At 44.7% G+C, this 26,757-nt stretch overlaps 1 protein-coding gene across 1 annotated transcript in view; it reads right to left on the reverse strand.

Annotated features, from left to right (window-relative positions):
* The window catches only part of ociad1 (OCIA domain containing 1), a 31,877-nt gene that overhangs the window by 3,832 nt on the left and 1,288 nt on the right, over nucleotides 1-26,757 (reverse strand). The window contains exons 2-7 of the mRNA XM_072252727.1: nucleotides 18,359-18,443; nucleotides 14,137-14,190; nucleotides 14,010-14,057; nucleotides 12,736-12,871; nucleotides 11,886-12,082; nucleotides 380-535 (exon numbers count right to left, since the gene is read on the reverse strand). Coding sequence (XP_072108828.1) covers nucleotides 380-535; nucleotides 11,886-12,082; nucleotides 12,736-12,871; nucleotides 14,010-14,057; nucleotides 14,137-14,190; nucleotides 18,359-18,443 — 676 coding nt within the window. The remainder of the gene's footprint in view (nucleotides 1-379; nucleotides 536-11,885; nucleotides 12,083-12,735; nucleotides 12,872-14,009; nucleotides 14,058-14,136; nucleotides 14,191-18,358; nucleotides 18,444-26,757) is intronic.

The raw sequence follows: 26,757 nt of genomic DNA on the forward strand, positions 1-26,757 counted from the left end.
AGTCTATAAGGATGTTGTTGTTGTAGGGTGCCACAGTAGCACAATGGTTAGCACGACATGATTACAGCTTGGCATGGAGTTCAGAGTTCAATTCCGGTACCGGCTGTAAGGAGTTTGTATGTTCTCCCTGTGACCGCGTGGGTTTCCTCCAGGTGCTCCGGTTTCCACCCACAGTTCAAAGATGTACCTGTTAGTAGGTTAATTGGTTAATGCAAGTTGTCCGGTGATTAGGCTAGGGTTAAATAGGTGGGTTGCTGGAAGGCACAGTGCGTTAGACCCGAAGGGTCGATTCTGCGCTATCTTTCTAAAGAAAAAGCATCATGGGGAAAAGAAATATGGCCTTCCCATTCGCCCTCAAAATAAATACATAACTGAGCACCTTTGTTGCCAGATATTCTCTGTGGAGTTGGTTTGTGCAGAGACTCTGCCTTTTGTGTAATCGTAACTTCATATTGCTCCCTATTTTTGTTTCTCAATTCATCATACGTCATTGGCTTTCTTTGAGGTTTTGATTCTTCACTCTCTGGAGCAGGTGCTATGACAAAAACAAAACAAACAAAACCACTTCAGATGAGATTAATGATCTGTACAGTATCCTTCAACATGCAGCAAAACAACCCACAGTTTTACTTGCCTCATAAAATAAATGTTTTCATTTATAAAGCAGTTAAGTATCCTTGAACCTACATCTGCAGTGTAAATTGGTAGACTGTGGTCATGCTATCACCTGTAGAACATAATGTCAGCCACGATGTAATTCTGCATGCTCAGGCAGAAATCCATACAAATATACTCTACTGTCAGAGATGCAAACACCAGAAAATCTGCAGATGCTGGAGTTTCAAGCAACACACATAAAAATTGCTGGTGAATGCAGCAGACCAGGCAGCATCTATAGGAAGAGGTACAGTCAACGTTTCGGGCTGAGACCCTTCATCAGGACTGACTGAAAGAACAGATAGTAAGAGATTTGAAAGTGGAAGGCAGAGGGGGAGATCCAAAATGATAGGAGAAGACAGGAGGGGGAGGGATGGAGCCAAGAGCTGGACAGGTGATAGGCAAAAGGGATATGAGAGGATCATGGGATGGGAGGCCTAGGGAGAAAGAAAGGGGGGGGGGGGGAATCCAGAGGATGGACAAGGAGTATAGTGAGAGGGACAGAGGGAGAAAAGTTGGGGGGGGGGAGAGAGGGGGAGAACAAATAAATAAATAAATAAATAAATAACGGTTGGGGTACGAAGGGGAGGTGGGGCATTAACAGAAGTTAAATAAGTCAGTGTTCATGACATCAGGTTGGAGGCTACCCAGATGGAATATAAGGTATTGTTTCTCCACCCTGAGTGTGGCTTCACCTTGACAGTAGAGGACGCTGTGGATAGACATATCAGAATGGGAATGGGACGTGGAATTAAAATGTGTGGCGACTAGAAGATCCTGCTTTCTCTGGTGGACAGAGCGTAGGCGTTCAGCGAAATGATCTCCCAGCCTGCGTCGGGTCTCGCCAATATATAGAAGGCCACATCGGGAGCACCGGACACAGTATATCACCCCAGCCAACTCACAGGTGAAGTGTCACCTCATCTGGAAGGACTGTCTGGGGCCCTGAATGGTAGTGAGGGAGGAAGTGTAAAGGCATGTGTAGCACTTGTTCCACTTACAAGGATAAGTGCCAGGAGGGAGATCAGTGGGGAGGGATGGGGGGGACGAATGGACAAGGGAGTCGTGTAGGGAGTGAACCCTGCGGAAAGCAGTGGGGGGGGGGGAGGGAAGGATGTGCTTAGTGGTGGGATCCCATTGGAGGTGGCGGAAGTTACGGAGAAGTATATGTTGGACCCGGAGGCTGGTGGGGTGGTAGGTGAGGACAAGGGGAACCCTATTCCTAGTGGGGTGGCGGGAGGATGGAGTGAGAGCAGATGTGTGTGAAATGGGGGAGATGCATTTGAGAGCAGAGTTGATGGTGGAGGAAGGGAAGCCCCTTTCTTTAAAAAAGGAAGACATCTCCTTCGTTCTGGAATGAAAAGCCTCATCCTGAGAGCAGATGCGGCAGAGACAGAGGAATTGGGAGAAGGGGATGGCATTTTTGCAAGAGACAGGGTGAGAAGAGGAATAGTCCAGGTAGCTGTGAGAGTCCGTAGGCTTATAGTAGACATCAGTAGATAAGCTGTCTCCGGAGATAGAGACAGAAAAATCGAGAAAGGTGAGGGAGGTGTCGGAAATGGACCAGGTAAACTTGAGGACAGGATGAAAGTTGGAGGCAAAGTTAATGAAGTCAACGAGCTCAACATGCGTGCAGGAAGCAGCGCCAATGCAGTTGTCGATGTAGCGAAGGAAAAGTGGGGGACAGATACCAGTATAGGCTTGGAACATGGATTGTTCCACAAAGCCAACAAAAAGGCAGGCATAGCTGGGACCCATACGGGTGCCCATGACTACACCTTTAGTTTGGAGGAAGTGGGAGGAGCCAAAGGAGAAATTATTAAGAGTAAGGACAAATTCCGCTAGACAGAGCAGAGTGGTGGTAGAGGGGAACTGGTTAGGTCTGGAATCTAAAAAGAAGTGGCCAGCTTTGAGACCTTCCTGGTGGGGGATGGAAGTATATAGGGACTGGACATCCATGATGAAAATAAAGCGGTGGGGGCCAGGGAACAAAATCATTGAAAAAATTCAGAGTGTGAAAAGTGTCACGGACATAGGTAGGAAGGGATTGAACAAGGGGGGATAAAACAGTGTTGAGGTATACAGAAATGAGTACGGTGGGGCAGGAGCAAGCTGAGACAATGGGTCTACCTGGACAGGCAGGTTTGTGGATCTTGGGTAGGAGGTGGAAACCGGAAGTGCGGGGTGTGGGAACTATAAGGTTGGTAGCAGTGAATGGGAGATCCCCTGAGCAGATAAAGTTGGTGATGGTGTGGGAGACAATGGCCTGGTGCTCCTGGGGCTCCACTTAGTACAGTCAGAGAGACTTGTTTTGTAGCATACTAACATTTAAAAGCTGAAAACCAGTTTGGCAAATTTCCCAGCGTACTGCAGTTCATGGAACTTTAGTCATTAACAAGAACTTTTTTAGTACACAAGATCTTCTTGTAAAATTGTATCAGATGGTACACCTTAAAACAGATGTGGACATTACAGAAAAATGAGTGAATTGAAAGTACAGGACAGCAGGACTGTAATAATTATTCTTTATATCACATTGTATACCAGGAACATTCCATGCTTTCTCATAAAATCGTAAATGAACAGCTTTGAATTCTGTCTATCACGTGCTTAAATTACACAGCACAATATATAGAAGCTTAGTCTGGTAAGACACCAAGTACAATGGGCAAGGGGTGAAGAGGAGAAAACAGGCAGCGAGTAGGGGCACGGGAGGAGTGAGAAAGGAAACAGCAAAAACAGATGGAGAGAAAGGAAAATCCAAAACTCAGGAACTGCTTTCCCGGTGATTTAATTAGGCTGGAAATTAATGTTTTGATAGTATTGATGAGCCAGTCAAAATTTAAATCAAACAAGAATGTCTGATGGCTTCCTACATTTCGGAAGAGAATGATTCAATGGAATTTGGTGACAAAGCAATGGAAGCATGGCAAGTACTGTTCAAAGGGTAGGTGATGGAGCAGAAGATGAATACTGAATGATGGTACACATTGTTTAAAGTTGAAATAGAATAATTATCGAGGAACATTTATGGGTAAGAAAATGAAAGAATCTTAGAGGCAGCCATGGTCTAGCATTGAGTGATAACTCAAAGAGGATTTGGGATGATAGGCTTCAAGTTCTGCTTGCACTAAATTCCCATGCATGGTAATGTGGCTCAGAGCCAGTTGTGGCAGACTCTGGCTAGTTTCCAAATAAGAATATTTAAAAATTGACTTCCTATGCGATTATGTAGCTTTATAAAAAATCTATACACAAGATAAGGAAAGTTAATACAAAATTAGTCATAGATATTGAGTTTTAATTGAAGAGCAATGCTAATACTGCTACTTTAGCTACGCAGAACTATTCAACTGGAAATGCCAAAATGTTAGGTCCTTGATCCAGGAATGTCTTTGGAAATTTATAAAATCCTTTAGTAGACTAGCGAAAACTATATTATGTATACATTAATTTCTTAGACATAAAACTTTTTTGAATAAAGGGAGTATTCCTATGAACATCTCCAGTCACATCAATAAAATTATCAAAATGTATTGACTTCAAAAAGTTTAAAATTACATTAAATATCTTTAAAAATATTAGATCTAACCATTAAAAAGTGTGCCATAAATCTAATGCTTTCAAAATTTCTACATCTATTAACTGCAAAATTGTTTTACATCAAGGAATATGCACATCACCCTGTACTTTCAAATATCATGAAGCTTGAGTTGACAAACAAGAACTGATATCATTTATTTTAAACAGAAACTTCTATCTTACAATATTTAAACTGTAATCATCTTGAGCAAAGTCTGTCAAGCAGCTATTTGATTGTGAATTTCTATCTGAAGCTTCCAGTTTAATGGTTTCCTTTAGTAGTCCATTTTAAAATATTTGTGGACTGGCACATATAGTTTCAAAAGTATCATGAAATGCATAAGGGTGCCCCAGAAATGACAGCTAAACAAAAAATAAAATTTTTAAATGTAACGTTCCGTTATTTTGGCTCGTGTATGTCTAGGGGAAATCCCGCCCAGCACCTGCTTCAGCAGTCCCCTCAGGGTCAATCGTCGCCCGAATCAATCACAAACATCAATCATCAGCCAGCACACCCAGTAAATTTTAACACATACACTTTATAGATATTACTAATTCTAGGGCATTAATATACATTTGATACAGAGAGGAAAGTAATGAAAAAAAAAGGCGCCAACACTTATTCAAAGTCCAAGTTCTTCGCGCGCTACCGTTGGAGCTCAAGTTCGACGTCAGACGACCACCCGAATTCCGTCGACCCACGGCTCGGGACCACCCGAAGTGATCGACCGGAGCCTCTCCGCACGTCCGCCGTCCTCCTCGTCTCTCCTCCCGACTCCCCGCCAAAACTCAGTCCACAGTCATATCATACAGCATGGCATCCGAAAACAAAACGATACATAACCACCCATTGGCTAATAGCACCCTCTTATCACCCTCTAAACCACAATAAACTGCTAGCGCAAACTCTCTGCAGCGTTAAAACACAACAAAGCCGCATTCCACAGATTAACATAACAAAAATCGCCATTTTAAATGTAACAAACGAAAGACCCCGTACACTCTCCCCCCACCTAAAAAAGTCATGCCCTCATGACGTTAACAGAATTCACTAGTACTCCTTGTAAAACACAAAACCCAACCCAGGTGCGTAAAGCAGTGACATAACTTTGCAGGGCAGTAGAGATCACACCCTGCTCTCCCGGCGCTATATAAGTGAGTCTTTCCGGGGGATGCCTACTCCTCTGAGGCCTCAGGACTTCCTCTGTGGACTCTCCCTGTTCAGACACCCCAGGTGACCCCTCGAGCCCATCTGTCGGACCTTCCCCTTCACCGGGATCCCTCTGCCCCGGTGAGCCCTCTGGCTCGGGTTCTGCCTCCACCCTCTCCTCCCCCAATGCCGGCTGTAATACAGGCAGCTCTGCAACACCCTCCCTCGGTCCCCCTGACTCAGTGATGGAAGGGCCAAGAGTCTCTTCTCCTGGCACCGGGGAATCAGCGAACGGAAGCAGGTACCACACGTCCGAATCATCATCTTCCGATGACGTATCCCTTCTCGAGGTGGGGACCGGCCCCGTTTTCTTCGCAGCGGCCTCTTCCCGCGCCCCGCGCCCTCGTAGAGTCCTCGTACTAGGAGTAAACTCCCATTCGGACTCTGGGTCCATCTTCACCTCTCGACCCAGAGGCAACAGGTGGTTCCGATGGAGTACCTTGACAGGCCCCTGCCCGCCCTCAGGTCTCACCCGGTAAACCGGGAGATTCGGCATCTGACTCTCCACCACATATGGGGTGGCTGCCCAACGGTCCGCCAACTTGTGCTTACCCTGTAGTCCTAAATTCCGGATAAGGACGCGGTCTCCCGGCAATAGCTGGACGAACTTTACCTTCTGATCATACCTCCTTTTATTCCGCTGGTTCTGCTTGGTGGCTGCCGCCTCAGCCAACTCGTACGCCCTTTTCAACGCTCTCCTCATATCGGACACGTACTTCAGACATGGCTTCGAAGGTATTTCCCCCGCTTCAGTCCCAAAACACAGATCAATGGGCAACCTCGCTTCCCGTCCGAACATCAGATAGTAGGGCGAGTACCCCGTAGCATCATTGCGAGTACAATTGTAACAATGAACCAAATGGGCGATGTGCTGACTCCACTTACTCTTCCGTCCAATCTCCAAGGTGCCGAGCATGTCCAGCAGGGTCCGGTTAAACCTCTCGGGCTGAGGATCACCCTGCGGGTGATAGGGGGTGGTTCTGGACTTTTGAACCCCAAGCATATCCAGCAATTCATGGATAAGCCTGCTCTCGAAGTCCCGTCCCTGATCACTGTGGATCCGCCGGGGAAGGCCATAATGAACAAAGTACTTCTCCCATAACACCTTCGCCACTGTAGTCGCTTTCTGATCCTTAGTAGGAAAAGCCTGCGCATATCTAGTGTAGTGATCCGTGAGGACCAAAACATTCGCGGTATTGCTGGTGTCCGGCTCAATAGACAGGAAATCCATACACACCAGGTCCATGGGTCCTGCACTCTGCAAGTGGGATAACGGAGCCGCCTGCGCAGGCAAGGTCTTCCTCCTGACGCAACGGCTACCGGTCTTACAGTATTCTTCCACCTCCCCCCTCATCCGGGGCCAGTAAAACCGGTCCTTGACTAATCCATAGGTCTTCTCTACCCCTAAGTGCCCGGAATCATCATGTAGAGCCTGAAGCACAGCCTTTCGATACTTCTCGGGCATGACCAGCTGCCAGCGCCGGGGGTGGTCCAGAGGCGACGTGACTCGGTACAGGACGTGGTTCTTCAGCTTCAACCGGGGCCACTCCTTCAGTAGTAGAGGAACGGAGGCATGTTTCGCCTTCTCCACCTGCCCCATATCACCCTGGCTAACCGCGTACCAGATAGTGCCAAGGCTTGGGTCATCACGCTGAGCCGCCTGTACTTCCTGGTGACTCAACTCCGGCAGCTGCCGGTTCCTCAGAGCAGTCACATTACAGTAACCAGTGGGCAGCGCGTCACCGTCAGCCCCCAGTTGATCTACTGCCCGATCCGTTCCCATCTGTGCTCCTACTTCCCCATCGCTCCCAACTTGACACATGGCCTTCACTCCCTGGGCAGGGACACTCTTCCACTCCTCGGCCGTGCCCGACTCGTCGTGCGCCCGACGAGACAGGGCATCTGCATCGATGTTCCGACTCCCCAGGCGGTACTTCAGGCTGAACTCATAGGCAGACAAGGCTGCTAACCACCGGTGCCCAGTAGCGTCCAGCTTCGCCGAAGTCAGGATATAAGTGAGGGGGTTGTTATCAGTTCTCACTTCAAACTGGGCCCCGTATAGGTAGTCACTCAACTTGTCTACCACCGCCCATTTCAATGCCAAGAACTCCAGCTTGTGAGTGGGATAGTTTCTCTCAGATGGCGACAAGCTCCGACTGACAAACGCCACTGGCCTCAATCCGTTTCCCTGTTCCTGGTACAGAACAGCCCCCAGACCGTCGTGACTGGCATCAGTGTGTAGAACATACGGCTTCCGGGGATCAGCAAAAGCCAACACTGGGGCCTGTGTCAGCGCCCTTTTTAGAGATTGGAACGCCTCCTCACATTGAGCATCCCACCTCACTCCAAAAGGCTCCCCCGGGTTCAAGTATCCTCCTACCTCCGACCCTCGGTCTCCCTTCCTCCTCCTCCCCACAGGTGGATAGCCACACAGCAGCTGGTTCAATGGATGACTCATTTTCGCATATCCTTTCACGAATCGCCGGTAATATCCGCAAAACCCCAAAAACGAGCGTAAGGCGCTCACCTTCTGAGGTCTCGGCCAGGTGGTGACTGCGGCTATCTTACCCGGATCGGTGGCCACTCCATTTCGCGAGATTATGTGCCCGACATAGCTGACCGACGTCTTACAGAACTGGCATTTATCCAGGGAAAGTTTTAACCCTTCCTCTTTCAGCCGACTCAGCACCTTCAGCAGCCGCTCCTCATGTTCCTCCAACGTAGATCCAAACACTATCAGGTCGTCCAGGTACACCAATACCTCCAGCAGGTTCATGTCCCCCACTGTCCGCTCCATGAGCCGCTGAAAGGTGGCTGGGGCCCCCGAGATACCTTGGGGCATTCGTTCGAACTGGAAAAACCCCAGGGGACAGATAAAGGCTGTCTTCTCCTTATCAGTCTCGCTCATCGGAATCTGGTAATACCCACTCCGCAAATCCAATACACTGAACCACTGTGCACCACTTAGACAGGCCAATGCATCTTCCACCCTCGGGACCGTATATTGGTCGGGAACAGTGCGGCGGTTCAGGGTCCTATAGTCCACGCACATGCGTACCTTCCCATTTTTCTTCCTTGCCACCACTATGGGGGACGCATATGGGCTTCGGGACTCCGCAATAATCCCTGCATCTTTCAACTGCCGCAAGTGCTGCCGCACATCCTCCACATCTGCTGGGGCCAACCGCCGCGACCTCTCCCTAAACGGGGTGTCATTTGTTACCCGAATGGTGTGCCGAGTGCTCTTGGAAAACCCTACATCAAACTCGCCCTGAGAAAAGACATCCCCTAACTTCAGCATCTTCTCCACCAGCCTGCTCTTATACGCCGGCGGTACAGGGGAGTTTTCAAAATTAAAGGCCTCCTCGGTCAGCCGCCCCCCGTCTCCCAATAGTTCTCTTCCAGTGGGCTTCACGGGGGCGCTGGACATCACCGTCACCGGGAACAAGTGCGCGAGGGGCATCCCGCGCTTAAAGGTGATCTCCCTCTCCGTTATGTTCCGTATCATCACCCCCATCCGCCGTGCCTGTACAGCTGAGGGCCTCTGCAGTTCAGGTCTCACCAGCGCCCCAGCCGGGAACCAGGACTCCCTTTCCAGGTCGTCGGGGGCGTCTACTAGCAGGGCCTCTCCCGGCGGCAATCCGGGGAATCTGGGGGTTCCCATCACTAATGCCGCCTCCCCTGGCTGTATCACCTTAGGCCTCGCCTGAGTGCACCACACCGTCCCTCGTTTGCACTCAGGGTCCAGCCCCTGGGGGTCACTCACTCCTTCGTACACTCCTCGGAACACGGGGTGTACCGAGAGGGTCTCCAAAAAGTTCTCCCCCCCCTTCTTCTTACAGGCTCCCAAGAGCCGTCGCACCAGAGGGGAGTTAGTCCCCACCAACAGGGCAGCACCACCGGTCTCCACCGGGTCCGGACAAACCAACACCAGCGTCTCAAAGGGTTCCGATACTCCCACATCTCCCTCTGAAAATTCCAATCTCACTGACAAGTATCCATCATACGGGTAATCACCATCACTTATGCCCCAAATCTCCAATGCGTTAAACGGAGTTACTGCCAAATGCTTCAGATATTTGTGGTAGAACGACCGGTACAGTAAGGTAACCTGCGACCCGGTGTCAAGGATGGCTTTCGCAAAGATTCCCTCTATCCGTAGGGACACGCTGGAACGGGGTCCCACCAGCCCATCAGGAATTTGGGCTTGTTCGTTCCGGGGTTCCATAGGGGTTTTCTGGGAACGTGTTCCTCCCGAGACTCCAGTCCGTTCCCTCACTGAGCCTCTCTTAAGTTTCCCGACACCTCTCCCTTCTTGGTGGCCTGGGGGCCCTCCCCCCTCGGCGCATTTCGTCTCTCACAATCCTTCCGTAAGTGGCCAGCTTCCCCACAGTGGTAGCGCGCCCCCGGCCACTCACATTCCCGGCGGAAATGCCCCTCTCTCCCACAGTTATAGCACCCACTACTCGCCGCCTCTCTCCTCCCGATACGGGCCCCCGAGGACCCCTTGGATTTCTCTGGTCTCATCCCGGCTACCACCTCCTGAACCGCTGAAGACCGTCCCTGAGGGTCCGAGCCCCCTGGTCGGCCCAAAGCACACTCCTCGGCCCGTACCTCTCGGATCAGCCGTCCGAATGATGGAGGGGAGCTCTGCTTAAATGACTGCCGTACACTCCAAGCCACCCTGTCATCCTCCCGGGAACCGCTACATATCTGGCTCATCCTTAACTCCGCCACATCGTCCTCCCTCACTATACCTCGTCGCAGCAACCCCGTAAGCTTTCCTTCCAGCCTGAAAGCATAGTCGGAGAGCTTTTCCCCTCTTCTCTGCCCCATCCGTTGAAACTCTGCTAAATGCCGCCAGGGATCCCCTGACAGTCCAAACACTTCCTCCAAAGCGTCTAAACTCTCCGATAGGGAAGCCAAGGGGCGTGCCGCTCTCAGATCGCGGACCACCCGGGCTGCCCCGCCCCTTAAGCTTTCCACCAATCGCTGTCTCTTTTCCTCATCCGAAACTGGCCACACCTCTAACAATTGGGATGTATCTTCAACCCAGGTCTCATAGTCATCCTCCCCTTCCGGGGTGGGCTTGGCTCCCGAGAAAATTCTCAGCTTCGGGCGGTGCACCTCAACCCTTCTCGCCAGGGAGGTAATGGCAGCCGTTAACTCGGCAGTCTCCTCAAGCCCATGGGGGCGAGGTCTGGCCAAACCTTCCCACTCCACACCTCTACCTCTTGCTACGGGCACCCGGCCGGGGGCCTCATCTAGCTCCTCCTCCTCCGGCACCTCCTCACTTGCGTCCTCGGGGAGGGTATGGAGACCCCACGGCCCCGCCTCCCCCTGGACATGGACTGTCGCTGGTAATTCTAAAGTCACGACGTCGGCACTCGCCCGCACCAACATCCAGCTAGCTTCCAGTTCTTTCCCACCCCTTCTAGCTACAAGTTCTACCTGCCCGATACCTTTAATCAAACTCAACCCTCGCACCAGTACCTCTGCCGGAATGCGATAATCGACCCCGCTTACCACACACGCATGATTCACCGGTACCTCCTCCATTTCACACCAACTTACAAGCTTATCTCGCTCCATCTTCACACCACTTACCGCAACCACAAGTACAACTTTCCCGAAAAAAAATCCAAATCCCTGACGGTAGCCCCCACTTGTAACGTTCCGTTATTTTGGCTCGTGTATGTCTAGGGGAAATCCCACCCAGCACCTGCTTCAGCAGTCCCCTCAGGGTCAATCGTCGCCCGAATCAATCACAAACATCAATCATCAGCCAGCACACCCAGTAAATTTTAACACATACACTTTATAGATATTACTAATTCTAGGGCATTAATATACATTTGATACAGAGAGGAAAGTAATGAAAAAAAAAGGCGCCAACACTTATTCAAAGTCCAAGTTCTTCGCGCGCTACCGTTGGAGCTCAAGTTCGACGTCAGACGACCACCCGAATTCCGTCGACCCACGGCTCGGGACCACCCGAAGTGATCGACCGGAGCCTCTCCGCACGTCCGCCGTCCTCCTCGTCTCTCCTCCCGACTCCCCGCCAAAACTCAGTCCACAGTCATATCATACAGCATGGCATCCGAAAACAAAACGATACATAACCACCCATTGGCTAATAGCACCCTCTTATCACCCTCTAAACCACAATAAACTGCTAGCGCAAACTCTCTGCAGCGTTAAAACACAACAAAGCCGCATTCCACAGATTAACATAACAAAAATCGCCATTTTAAATGTAACAAACGAAAGACCCCGTACATAAAAATCAACAAAATTTAAAGACGTTATCCAAAAGAAATATTTTGCCTTGAAATAAAAATATCAGAGGCTAAAATGAAATTAAAATGATTAAGTTTGCTAAGTGATTGAATTACCCTTCAAAATGATGTGTTAACAGAAGTACAAAAAAGATCACCTGGAGCACTGACAATTCCTGTAGGAGCTGACTCACTTAGTGTAGAACTGAATGGAACAGACTCGTAGTTGGACTCTGGAGAACTGTAGCTGTAATCAGAGTAAGGGCTATTTATGTCATGTTGAAAGGTTGAAGTAGAAGGTAAAGTTTGATGCTCTCCAGTGCTCTCTGAAAAGTCGGACTTTGGATATGAATACCTGCAATACAAAATGTTTAAATTTCACTAGAAAATCCAATCTATATTTCAAGCCAAAATTAGCCAGTGAAAAGAAATATTCTCACCCACATGTTTATGAGAAAACAATGAATAGGCATGTGTACAATTCATGAAAAAAATTTAAACTATTGTTACTGTGTTTTATACTGCATGGTATTCATTTGATATCCAATTGCAAGGTAACAGCACAAAACAAGACTTGCTTGACAGAGTAGCAAATCTTTGTGACATGGTACCATGAACAAGTCTGATAATCAGTCTTCCTATCTTTACTACTGAAGAGAGCCATCAACTCTTTAATAATACAAATTAATATGAAAATTACATTACAGTCTTTCAGAAGTTAAAACTGCATCATCCATTACAAAAACATTTCAGCAATCTTATGGTTTGTTTCATACCTACTTCTGTAATCATTAGGAAACACAGTCAGTTATACAGTTTCCCTGGTGGTCAAGGGACTGCATTTGCTGTTCTCAGAAATAGCAAACATTGAATAGATTTTAACAATGTATAGTATTTCTCAAAGAACAACATTTCCTTGCAGCAATTCACATTAAGAATATTCAATTGCAACCTATAAATAAGTTATATAACTATTCCTTTAAAATACACAGAATAATGGCAACTGACTGATGCTGATGTGAAAATCTTCTACGTCCTTGCCGCAGAGCTTCTCCGAGTGGCGAATTCTCCAGTCTCATGAACTTTTCTTGGCACGTTCTCATGTAGGAAATCTTTCCTACAAGGTAGCCACAAATACCAGCAACTGAGAAGGGAATGAATTGAATTTGAATTTGAATTGAATTGACTTTATATCTTACATCCTTCACATACGTGAGGAGTAAAAATCTTTATGTTACATCTCCGTCTAAATGTGTAATCATAGTAATTTATAATAAATAGAACAGTCATTGTAACATAGAAATACACTCAAATCAGTGTGAGTTAATCAGTCTGATGGCCTGGTGGAAGAAGCTGTCCTGGAGCCTTTGCTCTTGGCTTTGATACTGTGGTATCATTTCCCAGATGGTAGCAGTGGGAATAGATTGTGGTTGGGGTGACTTGGGTTCCCAATCATCTTTCGGGCCCTTTTTATACACCTGTCTTTGTAAATGTCCTGAACCTTGGGAAGTTCACAACTACAGATACGCTGGGCTGTCCGCACCACTCTCTGCAGAGTCCTGCGATTAAGGGAGTTCCCATACCAGGCCGTGATGCAGCCAGTCAGGATGCTCTCAATTCTGCCCCTGTAGAAAGTTCTTTGAATTTGGGGGCCCATACCAAACTTCCTCAACCGTCTGAGGTGAAAGAGACGCTGTTGTGCCTTTTTCACCACAAAGCTGGTGTGTACAGACCATGTGAGGTCCTTGGTGATGTGGATGCCGAGGAACTTGAAGCTGTTTATCCACTCAAGCCCAGATCCATTGATGTCAACAGAAGTTAGCCTGCCTCCATTCCTCCTGTAGTCCACAACCAGCTCCTTTGTTTTTGCGACATTGAGGGAGTGGTTGTTTTCTTGAAACCACTGTGTCAGAGAGATGACTTCTTCCCTGTAGGCTGCCTTGTTATTGTTTGACATTAGCAATCAATGTAGTGTCATCAGCAAATTTAATTAGTAATTCTGGGCATACCAGTTTAGGAAGCGTCAGCTTAGTAGAGGGGACATATTATACAATATGCACCAAAGCAGTATCAAGACTGAAAGTCTTCAGTTCCACAGATAAACTATGATCTCTTTCCCCTAAATATAAAAAAGTCTAATTATTTTGTTATCTGCATCATGTGACTATTGACTTTGACAGATTGCTAGAAATCTCCAAGCAGATGAACTAGATCAGCATAAGGTATACCAATTACAAACTAGTTTCACCAAAGCTTAAGAAATGAATACTAACTTCACTCACATGCAACTTTTGGGATAGATCCAAAACGAGTTGAAGTAGAAAGGATTCCTAAACAGAAAAAAAAACACAAAATTAAGTCAACCAATCAGGAAGAAAATAATTTTAAGTATAAAGTTTAAAGGTTTACCTCTAGAAATGAGAACTTGAGTTATCAGCATACTTGTCCCAGCAAAAGGTAGTGCTGTAAATAATATTAAAAGTTGAATTATTGTTTTATTACGAATTGACTGTGCAAAGTTACAGCTCTAATTCAATAATAGATATTTCTAGCATAATTTTGATGACTCATTTTGTTAAAATATTAATGCAACCCAGAGTACAAGGTGAAATTCCAGAGAGAAAGATGATATTTAAGAAGTTTATTCACCAGTAAGATGTTTAAAATTAGTTTGGTTCTACATGGTCCATAGCTGTTTATGGCACATGAATGCACTGTACATAACTGTGTTGTCAATTTGACAAAATGTAATTTTTGATGTTATTTGAAATACTGGACTTCAGGAAAGAACATTGCATACAAAATTCTGAAAACTTCCATCTAATTTACAGAATGCAAGACCTAATTTATTAATGGAAAACTAATCTAGACATGAATGCAATCTTGTATGAAAACTGGAAACGTGAATTGCTAATAACTGTGTTTATATCAAATCCAGCATTGCAGAAAGCACTTTGCAGTTAAGTGTAGCCACAAGTGCACTACTGCAAAAGGAAAATTTGCTGGACATTTTGAACACAAGACGCCTAACATAAAATAAACAGATAATTTGTTTTAGTGAAGTCAACTGAAGATAAAGTTTGACCAACATACTAGAACTTCCTTCCGTGTGTCTTATACACCATGAATCCCTAATAAGACACTAATAATAGATTATATTGAACCTCATTTGAATAAATGGCAGTACTCTCAGTATGGCATTACTTACTGTATTAGCCTGATGTATTTGTTCAAGCTTTTGGAAATGACCAATCTACCTAATTGAAAAGTAAAAAATACTAGCACCGAACCTTAAAAGGTCTCTCAGCTGCAAAATAGAAAGTTTTCAAAATCTCAGTTTGTAGAATCAATAGAACTAAACTTTGTTAAAGTAAACCAACCACATTTAAATTGCTAGAAACACTGTGCACACAGTGAAGAGAGGAGTAACAGAGCAACATTTCAGATCAGAATCAGAATCAAGTTTGATATCACTGGCATATGTCTTAAAATTTGTTGCTTTGCAGCGGCAGCACATTGCCATACGTATATTGTAACACTATAAATTACAATAAGTACATAGTAAAAAGGAAAATTAAATTAAATAAGTAGTGTAGAAAGAAAGGAAAAAATACTGAGTTATGGTATAGGAGTTCATTGTCCATTCAGAAATCTGATAGTGGAGGGGAAGAAGCTGTTCCTGAAATGTTGAGTGTCTGTCTTCAGACTCCTGTATCTTCCCCTTGAGGGCATGTCTTGGGTGATAGGGGTCCTTAATGATGCAGTCACCTTTTTGAGGTATTGCCTTTTGAAGGTATCCTGGATACTAGGGAGGCTAGTGCCCAGGATAGAGCTGGCAGAGTTCCCAACTTTCTGCAGTTTATTCCAATCTTGTGCATGCCAGACAGTGATGCAACCAGTTAGAATGCTCTCCACAGTATATCTGTAGAAATTTGCAAGTCTTTGGTGACATACCAATTCTCCTCAACCTCCGAATGAAATATAGCAACTGTCATGCCTTCTTGTAATTGCATCAAAATGTTGGGCCCAGGATAGATCATCAGAGATGTTGACACCCAGGAACTTAAAACTGCTCACCCTTTCCACTTCTGATTCCCTAGTGAGGACTGGCGTGTGTTTCCTTGACTTCCCCTTTCTGAAGACCACAACTAATTCCCGGTCTTACTGACTTTGAGTGCAAGGTTGTTGTTGTGACACCACTCAACCATCTGACCTACCTCACTCAAACCTTGCAATTCAGTCTACATTCTTGTGAAATGTTTCTACGTTCTCTCTAAGCTTCCTATACTGTGGTGACCATAACTACACATAATACTGCAAGTGCAACCTAACCAATGTTTCATACAACATTAACACAACCTTCCAACGCTTGATCAATACTTTGGCTGATAAAGGCAGCATGATATGTGCTATCCTACTTAATCCTAGGTTTCTCTGTTCAGCAACACTCCCCAGGGCCATTCCATTTCCCATGTCATTCCTGCCCTGGTTTAACACTTGCCCAAGTTAAATGCCATCTGTCATTTCCTTGTCCACTTTCCTGGTTGATCTGTATCCTGTTATAATCTAAGATGATCTTCTTCACTGTCTACTATATTATCAATTTTTGTATCATCAGAAAACATATGAACTATCCATTGAAGATTTTAATAAATGTATAACAAACCAGTACATCACTGGTACAATCTGAAAAACAACTTTTCACTACCATCTGTCTCCTTCCACCAAGCAAATTTTGTATATAATTGTATATCTTTGGCAGTTAACACAAACAGCACATTTTACTGTACGTTTTGATGTACAGTACATGTGATAATTAAATCTGAATCTGATCCCACATATTTTACACTTCTGGACAAACATAGCATGTAAGATCTCATCAAAGGCTTTGCTAAAGTTCATGCAACCCTGCCCTCAATTAAATAGACAGTTTCCCATACACAAAAGAATGCTGACTATCCCTAATCAGCCCTTGCCTTTACTAATGCAAATAAATCCGTTCTTTTGGAATCCTCCCCAATAACTTTCCCATCAGTGGTCTGTAGTTCCATATCTTATCCCTGCTACCCTTCTTAAATAAAGGCACAGTAGTTATTCTTCAATTTTCCAGCACTTTCCTTGTAGTTAAAAAAGATATAAACACTTCTTTCAAAGTACTGACAGTCTTTTCTATTGCTTCCCTTAGAAATCCAGGATATCTCTGGTCAAGTCCTGGGAATTTACACACCTTGTGACCTCTAACCTGCCACCTCCTTTGTAAAGTTGGTAGGCTCCAGGATATCACTCTTTCTTTCCTTAACTCACTAGCTTTTATGTCCTTCGCATGGTAAATACAGGCAAATGTTAATTTAAGATCCAGCTATTTCCTATGACTACAACACTGATCCTTACGAGGATCCACTCTCATTTCAGTCATGATCTTCATTGCCATTTGTGCAGATTTGCTTGTCGTTGTCCATCTCGAACTGGAGTCAGGTTCTAGTGTTCAAAGAAAATGTTCGGATTGCACAGGGGAATGTATATATTATTGAAAGAGCAGTGAAGTGTGAGATTAGATTGAAGGTCCAAATGGAATTTTAAGGACCGGTCAAGGGGGGTATTAATGGAAATCCCACTAATTCTTATCAATCAGAGCAGAAATCAGTACACAGTTTCAAATTCAGTAAGAGACAGGAAGAAAATATAGAATATTAGATACAATATAAATATTAGGTTAGTGAGAATTAAAAATCATTTGCACCCGTTTTAACTAAGGATTGTTTTAAAATTTGTTCCAACTAACTTCCAGAAGCAAAAGCAAAACATATCAAACTATGCAGTAAAAATACTGAAACTATTCACTATATTTACAGTACTGTGCAAGTTTCTTCACATATACAGTATATAGCTAGGGTGCCTAAGACTTTTGCACTGTACTGTACTTGTCAACGTGGAGCGAAGAGCAAGTTTGTAAATCTGGCAGGAGCAAAGGATGTTGGTAATGGTGAAGGTGAAGCGCTGCAGGAGCGGTGTGGGAAAGGTGGCAGAGAAGGTATGCCAGGGCACAAGGTGGTATGGGTGCAGGCACAACCAGCTCTGAGATACCTGACAAGGTAATGTGATTTCAAACAATTACTTTATTGACCTTTACAGAATGTCTCTCTGGTGCTTCCCACTCCCTCTCCCACCCCTCCCTTCCCCTTTTCCCAACCATGATTTACCTCTCCCTGCCCCCTTCCCACTCTCAGTTCACAATAGAGACTCATATCAGAATCAGTTTATCATCACTCATATATGTCATGAAAATTGTTTACAGTGCAATAAATAAAATTACTACAGTACTGTGCAAAAGTCTTGGGCAACCTAGTTATATATATGTGCCTAAGACTTTTGCACATTCACTGTATACTTTCATAATACCAGGTACAAATGGATGAATATTCATTATTATAAGTTATGATTTGAAGATAACCCAATCAATTACAGAAAAAAATCACAGCAAAATTTATAAATCTACTTAGAAGCATGAATTCCTTTAAAACATTTAGTGCTTCTTACATACTAACAATTTACTTTTCTATTGATTGGTACAACATTTTAAAAGTCAACTCACAAACCACATGAAGAGTGAATGAGCAGAATATATACATACACCGATAGTAGAAACTCTCCCAATTGCATTCCTTGAAGACTCTTCTTTCTTCTTCAGTGGGGATATATGACGCATCCACTGGATTCTGAAGAATAACAAAAGATTAATTCCACATCTAATACAAAAACAAATTTACAATAAAATGTAGCTGCTCCACTACTAGCTAGTAAGTACATAGATAGGTTGAAACTGAGCCCTCAAACTACACAGGTCAAGCAACAAATTCCGTTCTGTAATTTCAACAAGGGTATACTGTAGTTATGAGTTGTATCTTTTAGTTCACCACCCACTGCAGTCAAAGCTCAGTTACTGATGAGGAGTTTTTTTTTAGTTTAAAGTGAGTTTGGCAGTTAGAAACGTACAAAAAAGCCCTACCGACAGATCAGGAGAAATAAATTTGAGTAAACAGAGTATAATGCAACAAGGTAAACCTGCAGCTTGCAAAGACAAAGGAGGAGTGCCATTTATATGGAAGTTGCTTGTATGACAATTTCCTTTTTAAGTGACAGACATTTCTTTTGTTTCTATCATCAGTTTATTTTTTAACAAACTGCTTAGTACTTCAAAAGAATATCAAATATATTGATTTATTGACGATCCTATGCTGGCATAATTCTAGTGGCTTAAAATAAGTTTCAAAGCATATGCAGAAGAATATTAGAAGTGTGCTTCAATTCCAGAGACACTGCGTAATGCTCGGGCAGTTTGTTTGCATTTACTACTTGCAAGGAGTGCACTTCACCTGAAATATGGATAATATTTTAAAAAAACTAGGGAGGGAGTGAACCTTTTGTGGAGTTATCCAGACACAACTTGCTTTTAAGTTGAATCCAAGGCTTGGAAGCCATGTATTAAATATCTAATTGCTCACCATTAGTCAACCTGTGTACGATGGTGTTTCCTATTCAACAATAATTTTGCATTTGACCTTGGAATGTTTGCCTTTTTACAAGTTACAGGCAGGTTGTTTTCAAAACTAAAGATAACATTCTTCCCCACCTTACTTCAGCCTTTAAGTTTAGGAACATAATAAACAGCAGCAATAGGACATTTGATCTCTTACGCACAATCCACAACTCAAAAAGATCAAGAATGATCTTTCACTCTGTAGCACTTACTGTCCAAGCCAAATCCCTCAATATGCAAAAAACACCTACAATTTAAGGCAATTCAGTTGATGTATCTGTGTTTTCCATCAAGGATACCTCTCTAACTGGATTGATTGGACCCTGAATGGTTTCTGTTCTCTTGCACTTACTTATGCTCTCTCCAGAAGCATAATAGTATTCAGTCCTCTTGTCTTCATCTTCCACACAATCGGTTTGTGCATTCTCTAGATGGGTGACTCTCTGCTATTTTTTATCATAAACAGTGCAATGCCACCTTTAAATACACTTTCCCTTAAGGAAATCTGAAAAAAATCCACTCCTTTGATCAAAATATCACCACTGGCAACATCAGCACTGTGCATACAGGAGAGGCCTGGAAGTTTCCCATTATTTAAAAGGCATAAGTTAGATATTTGATGCAACAAATTCCACTTACCCTACTGAGTTCAGGTCTAATAGCACTCAAGGAACTTTACACTGTCTAGGATAATTCTGCAATTCAGTTCTGGAATAATAACAGCTTTCTGAACTTCTTCAATTCAACATTTTGGATAACCCTTGTGGAATTCCCATTTGGACTTCACTCAAATTAGAAACTGCGAAACTTCATAATCACCTATTAAATGTAAGACAAAGAAAAAAAATCAAATTGCATCTAAATCAGGGATTCCCAACCTTTTTTATGCTGTAGACCAATACTATTAAGCAAGGAGTCCATGGACCGCAGGTTGGGAACTCCTGATTAAATCCAATTTGATGAATGGCTCCATAACCATAACAATTAAACAGGGGACTGAATCTCCTTTTTTTCTGAGATTAATCAGAAGGCATTATCAGGTTTCTGTAAGCATCTTCCAAAAATGTAGAGAGAGCTTAGAGATCCTTCCAACAGTTAAAGGTTGTTTAACTGAAAGCAGTATTCTTTGCAAGATTCACAAATTAATAGCACAAATAAATATGTATGAGTTAATAGTCACTGTGGAGATGCAGTTGCAAAGTGACCAAGGATGCAAATCAAATATTTTGGGATTACATTTGGGCATTTTTATCTACTAAACTAAATCAGTAAATTCTGGAGGACAAATTTATACTGTAGACAAGGCCATTTTCAGTATAAATATGCCTGGGAAATCAATGAGGAAATAGGCTATTTTGCATTTATTATTGCTTAAGAAGAATGTGATCACTGATGATTTGATAATTAAGACGTCCTTCATGGAGCAACAGATAAGCAATAGAATTTTATAAAAAGAAAGTGAGTGATTGGATCCAAACCAAAATTAAGGCTGAAGAAATTAGAGACTGAAGAAATGAAGATATGACTGGTCAAAAGATTCCAGGATGTAACAACCATCTTGAACTTCTGGATGCATGTCATTTTAATCCTCCTTTCTATTCCCACAGTTCCCAACCCAATTCCATCTGCCCGTTACCCACATATTTATCCACTTGCGTTTTCCTTCCTTGGTTTTCCCATCAACCACCACCCTCCTTTGCCCCATTCCACCTGCCCATCACTCCTCCATCATTTGGTTTCAATTATTACCAACTTCCACCCTCCACCCTCCTACTTGCTTGTATGTAGTGACTTCCTTCCAAAGTCCAATCTCCCACTCACTTGTATGTTGTGTCTTCTTTCCACCCTCCTGCTCACTTGTATCTAGTGTCTTCCTTCAACCCTCGACCCTCTCACTCACTTGTAAGTAGTGTCTTCCCTCGACCCTCTCACTCACTTGTATGTAGTGTCTTCCTTCGACCCTCTCACTCACTTGTATGTAGTGTCTTCCCTCGACCCTCTCACTCACTTGTATGTAGTGTCTTCCTTCGACCCTCTCACTCACTTGTATGTAGTGTCTTCCTTCCATCCTCGATCTGACCTGAAACAATGATTCACTTTTTCTCCAGTTGCTGCTCAATCACTGAATTCCTTCTGCAGTTTGATTTTTTTTGTTCCAGATTCCAGCACCTACCGTCACTTGTATCTCCAAATCATTTATAATCTTCTTGCAAGTTTGTATCTCTAAAGCATGTAGTGCTTTAGAGATACAAACTTGATCTAAAGGACTGTCCCTGTCTAGTAGGTCACCAACTCAGTGCATCTACTGAGGAAATGCAAGATGCGATTCTAACCAATGTTCCAACCACACACTCCTCCCAGTACAGGCTGTTATTACTCCAACAGTCTCCTCAATCGTTCTTCAGAATATTCCAATTTATCATCATTAAGCTTCCCACAGGACTAAAGGAAAAATGTTTCAATTCCAGTGTCTCCATTTCAAAACTAAGATCACTCGAGACTCAGATGCAATATGCAGATAACCTGTCCAGATACAGACTCAAAAGCCTCCAACCTCTATAAACAAGGAGACCTTGGAAAATATGGATCATGTCCCATTGCAGTCATCCCTCAGCAAAACCAGAGATTTAAAAAAAAATGAAACCATGTAGGACTTCCAGGGTATCATTAGTCCATCTAATGAAAACCCTGTTTGGAGACCAAAATTTCAACTGTACATGATTAGATTAGATTATGAGGACACACAGTCCTCTTTTGTCGTCATTTAGTAATGCATGCATTAAGAAATGATACAATGTTCCTCCAGAATGATATCACAGAAACACAAGACAAACCAAGACTTAAAAAACTGACAAAAACCACATAAAAATAACATATAGTCACAACAGTGCAAAGCAATACCATAATTTGATAAAGAGCAGACGATGGGCACGATAAAAAAAAGTCTCAAAGTCTCTCGAAAGTCCCATCATCTCACGCAGATGGTAGAAGGGAGAAACTCTCCCTACCATAAACCTCCAGCGCCGCCAACTTGCCGATGCAGCACCCGACCACAGCCGACTCTTGAGTCTGTCTGAAAACTTTGAGCCTCCGACCAGCCCTCCGACACCGAGCACCATCTCTGCCGAGCACTTCGACCCCGGCCCTGGCAACAGGCAATAGGCAAAGCCGAGGACTCGGGGCCTTCCCCTCCGGAGATTCTTGATCGCACAGTAGCAGTGGCAGCGAAGCAGGCATTTCAGAACTTTCTCCAGATGTTTCTCCATGCTTCTCACATCTGCCTCCATCAAATCAGGATTGTGCACGGCCCCTACTTAACAAATATGATATTATTTCGGAGCAGCCGCGCACGCTGCGTCGCGCCGCCATCTTCTCCTCACCTCCCCTGATGTGCATGTCACTAAGTCATTTAACCAAGAAAACAATCCTTATTTCCAGCCATGCAATGGCTTCTGGCTATGAAAACAGACTTCCTCTTTACCACAAATTAATGTTAAAGGCTACTTAACATTCTCCCCCCCCCCCCCCCCCAAAGACACAGTGCAACAAAATCTGCAATAACAAACAACCAGTTCTTTGCATTGGAACGTGCAAACGCAATTTGAATCGGGGCTTCATGCAACATTACTTAAAATGCCAGAATGGAACTGTTTTATTTCCCTAATGCAGATCATTAATTTCAAGTTGTACTCAATTAACTGTAGAAAAAATGTCAAGTTAACATGCTAGTCAAGAAAGTCGCCGATGTCCATTAAAAGCATAGCCTGAAAAGTACCCATTTGATGAGAAGAAATGCAAGTGCAATGTCTACAATGAAGAGACCTAGATTGGCATTATTCCAGCAACACACATCAAAGTTGCTGGTGAACGCAGCAGGCCAGGCAGCATCTCTAGGAAGAGGTGCAGTCGACGTTTCAGGCCGAGACCCTTCGTCAGGACTAACTGAAGGAAGAGTGAGTAAGGAATTTGAAAGTGGGAGGGGGAGGGGGAGATCCAAAATGATAGGAGAAGACAGGATGGGGAGGGATAGAGCCAAGAGCTGGACAGGTGATAGGCAAAAGGGATACGAGAGGATCATGGGACAGGAGGTCTGGGGAGGAGGAAAAGGGGGGTGGGGGGACCCAGAGGATGGGCAAGGGGTATAGTCAGAGGGACAGAGGGAGAAAAAGGAGAGTGAGAGAAAGAACATGTGTATGAAAATAAATAACGGATGGGGTACGAGGGGGAGTTGGGGCATTAGCGGAAGTTAGAGAAGTCAATGTTCATGCCATCAGGTTGGAGGCTACCCAGACGGAATATAAGGTGTTGTTCCTCCAACCTGAGTGTGGCTTCATTTTTACAGTACAGGAGGCCGTGGTTAGACATGTCAGAATGGGAATGGGATGTGGAATTAAAATGTGTGGCTACTGGGAGATCCTGCTTTCTCTGGCAGATAGAGCGTAGATGTTCAGAAAAATGGTCTCCCAGTCTGCGTCGGGTCTCGCCAATATATAGAAGGCCACACTGGGTGCACCTGACGCAGTATATCACCCCAGCCCACTCACAGGTGAAGTGTCGCCTCACCTGGAAGGACTGTCTGGGGCCCTGAGTGGTGGTAAGGGAGGAAGTGTAAGGGCATGTGTAGCACTTGATCCGCTTACAAGGATAAGTGCCAGGAGGGAGATCAGTGGGGAGGGATGGGGGGGGACGAATGGACAAGGGAGTCGCGGGGGAAGGGAAAGATGTGCTTAGTGGTGGGATCCCATTGGAGGTGGCGGAAGTTACGGAGAATAATATGTTGGACCCGGAGGCTGGTGGGGTCGTAGGTGAGGACAAGGGGAACCCTATTCCTAGTGGGGTGGCGGGAGGATGGACTGAGAGCAGATGTGCATGAAATGAGGGAGATGCGTTTGAGAGCAGAGTTGATGGTGGAGGAAGGGAAGCCCCTTTCTTTAAAAAAGGAGGACATCTCCCGCATCCTGGAATGAAAAGCCTCATCCTGAGAGCAGATGCGGTGGAGACGGAGGAATTGCGAGAAAGGGATGGCATTTTTGCAAGAGACAGGGTGAGAAGAGGAATAGTCCAGGTAGCTGTGAGAGTCAGTAGGCTTATAGCAGACATCAGTGGATAAGCTGTCTCCAGAGATAGAGACAGAAAGATCTAGAAAGGGGAGGGAGGTGTCGGAAATGGACCAGGTAAACTTGAGGGCAGGGTGAAAGTTGGAGGCAAAGTTAATAAAGTTAACGAGCTTAGCATGCGTGCAGGAAGCAGCGCCAATGCAGTCGTTGTTGTAGTGAAGGAAAAGTGGGGGACAGATACCAGAATAGGCACGGAACATAGATTGTTCCACAAACCCAACAAAAAGGCAGGCATAGATAGGACCCATACGGGTGCCCATGGCTACATCTTTAGTTTGGAGGAAGTGGGAGGAGCCAAAGGAGAAATTATTCCACTGAGTTTTGAAAACTGGCTTGATTTATCATTTTAACTCCCGTACCTGATGTTTGGTCTAATATTGTCGCAAAAAGAGTTAATGACCCTGTTCAAGGAATTCATTTATTATCATGTCATCAAAATGACTGAAAGGAACCCCAGGTATACTTAAACCATTGGTGCTGAAAAGGGAACTAAAGCAATACGGTACAAAAGACTGAAAAGGATAATTCAGTGAGAGTGAAATCACTCACAGAAGCATTAATCGCAAACCATTTCAACAGAAACAGAGTGACCATGTGTGTGATCTGTATTGTATTGTACTGTATTGCTTCAGTGGAAACTGTGAGCAGTTTTAAACTCCTGGGAGTGCACATCTCACGCAGTCTCTCATGGTTACAGAACACAATCAGGAAAGCTCACCAATGCCTTTACCTTCTGAGGAAGCTGAAGAGAGCTGGACTTTGCACAACTATACTGACATCCTTCTACAGATATGCAATAGAGAGCATTCTATCATGCTACATCACTGCATGGTATGGAAACTGCACCGGACAGCAATGCTTTACAACAGGTAGTCAAACTGCCCAAATGCATCATTGTCACTACCCTACTGGGCATCAAGGTCATATATAAAGAAAGTGCTGGAAAAGATCCAGTAACTTCATGAAGGATCCCACCCACCCTGCTCATGGACTGTTTATCCCACTCCCAGCAGGGAAGAGGCTATGTATCATCCATGCTAAGACCACCAGACTTAGAACATAGAACAGTACAGCACATTACAGGCCCTTCGGCCCACAAAGTTGTGCCAACCCTCAAATCTTGCCTCCCATATAACCCCCCACCTTAAATTCCTCCATATACCTGTCTAGTAGTCTCTTAAACTTCATGAGTGTATCTGCCTCCACCACTGACTCAGGCAGTGTATTCTACACACCAACCACTCTCCGAGTAAAAAACCTTCCTCTAATATCCCCCTTGAACTTCCCACCCCTTACCTTAAAGCCATGACCTCTTGTATTGAGCAGTGGTGCCCTGGGGAAGAGGCGCTGGCTATCCACTCTATCTATTCCTCTTATTATCTTGTACACCTCTATCATGTCTCCTCTCTTCCTCCTTCTCTCCAAAGAGTAAAGCCCTAGCTTCCTTAATCTCTGATCATAATCCATACTCTCTAAACCAGGCAGCATCTGTACCCTTTCCAATGCTTCCACATCCTTCCTATAGTGAGGTGACCAGAACTGGACACAGTACTCCAAGTGTGGCCTAACCAGAGTTTTATAGAGCTGCATCATTACATTGCGACTCTTAAACTCTATCCCTCGACTTATGAAAGCTAACACCCCATAAGCTTTCCTAACTACCCTATCTACCTGTGAGGCAACTTTCTGGGACATGTATCCCCAGGTCCCTCTGCTCCTCCGCACTACCAAGTATCCTACCATTTACTTTGTACTCTGCCTTGGAGTTTGTCCTTCCAAAGTGTACCACTTCACATTTCTCTGGGATGAACTCCATCTGCCACTTCTCAGCCCACCTCTGCATCCTATCTCTGCAATCTTCGACAATCCTCTACACTATCTACACCACCACCACCAACCTTTGTGTCATCTGCAAACTTGCCAACCCACTCTTCTACCCCAATATCCAGGTTGTTAATAAAAATCACAAAAAGTAGAGGTCCCAGAACAGATCATTGTGGGACACCACTAGTCACAATCCTCCAATCTGAATGTACTCCCTCCACCATGACCCTCTGCCTTCTGCAGGCAGGCCAATTCTGAATCCACCTGGCCAGACTTTCCTGGATCCCATGCTTTCTGACTTTCTGAATAAGCCTACCACGTGGAACCTTGTCAAATGCCCTACTAAAATCCATATAGATCACATCCACTGCACTACCCTCATTTATATGCCTGGTCACCTCCTCAAAGAACTCTATCAGGCTTGTTAGACACGATCTGCCCTTCACAAAGCCATGCTGACGGTCCCTGATCAGACCATGATTCTCTAAATGCCCAGAAATCCTGTCTCTAAGAATCTTTTCCAACAGCTTTCCCACCACAGACGTAAGGCTC

Source organism: Mobula birostris, chromosome 3, assembly GCF_030028105.1.
Source record: "Mobula birostris isolate sMobBir1 chromosome 3, sMobBir1.hap1, whole genome shotgun sequence".
Lineage (NCBI taxonomy): Eukaryota > Metazoa > Chordata > Chondrichthyes > Myliobatiformes > Myliobatidae > Mobula > Mobula birostris.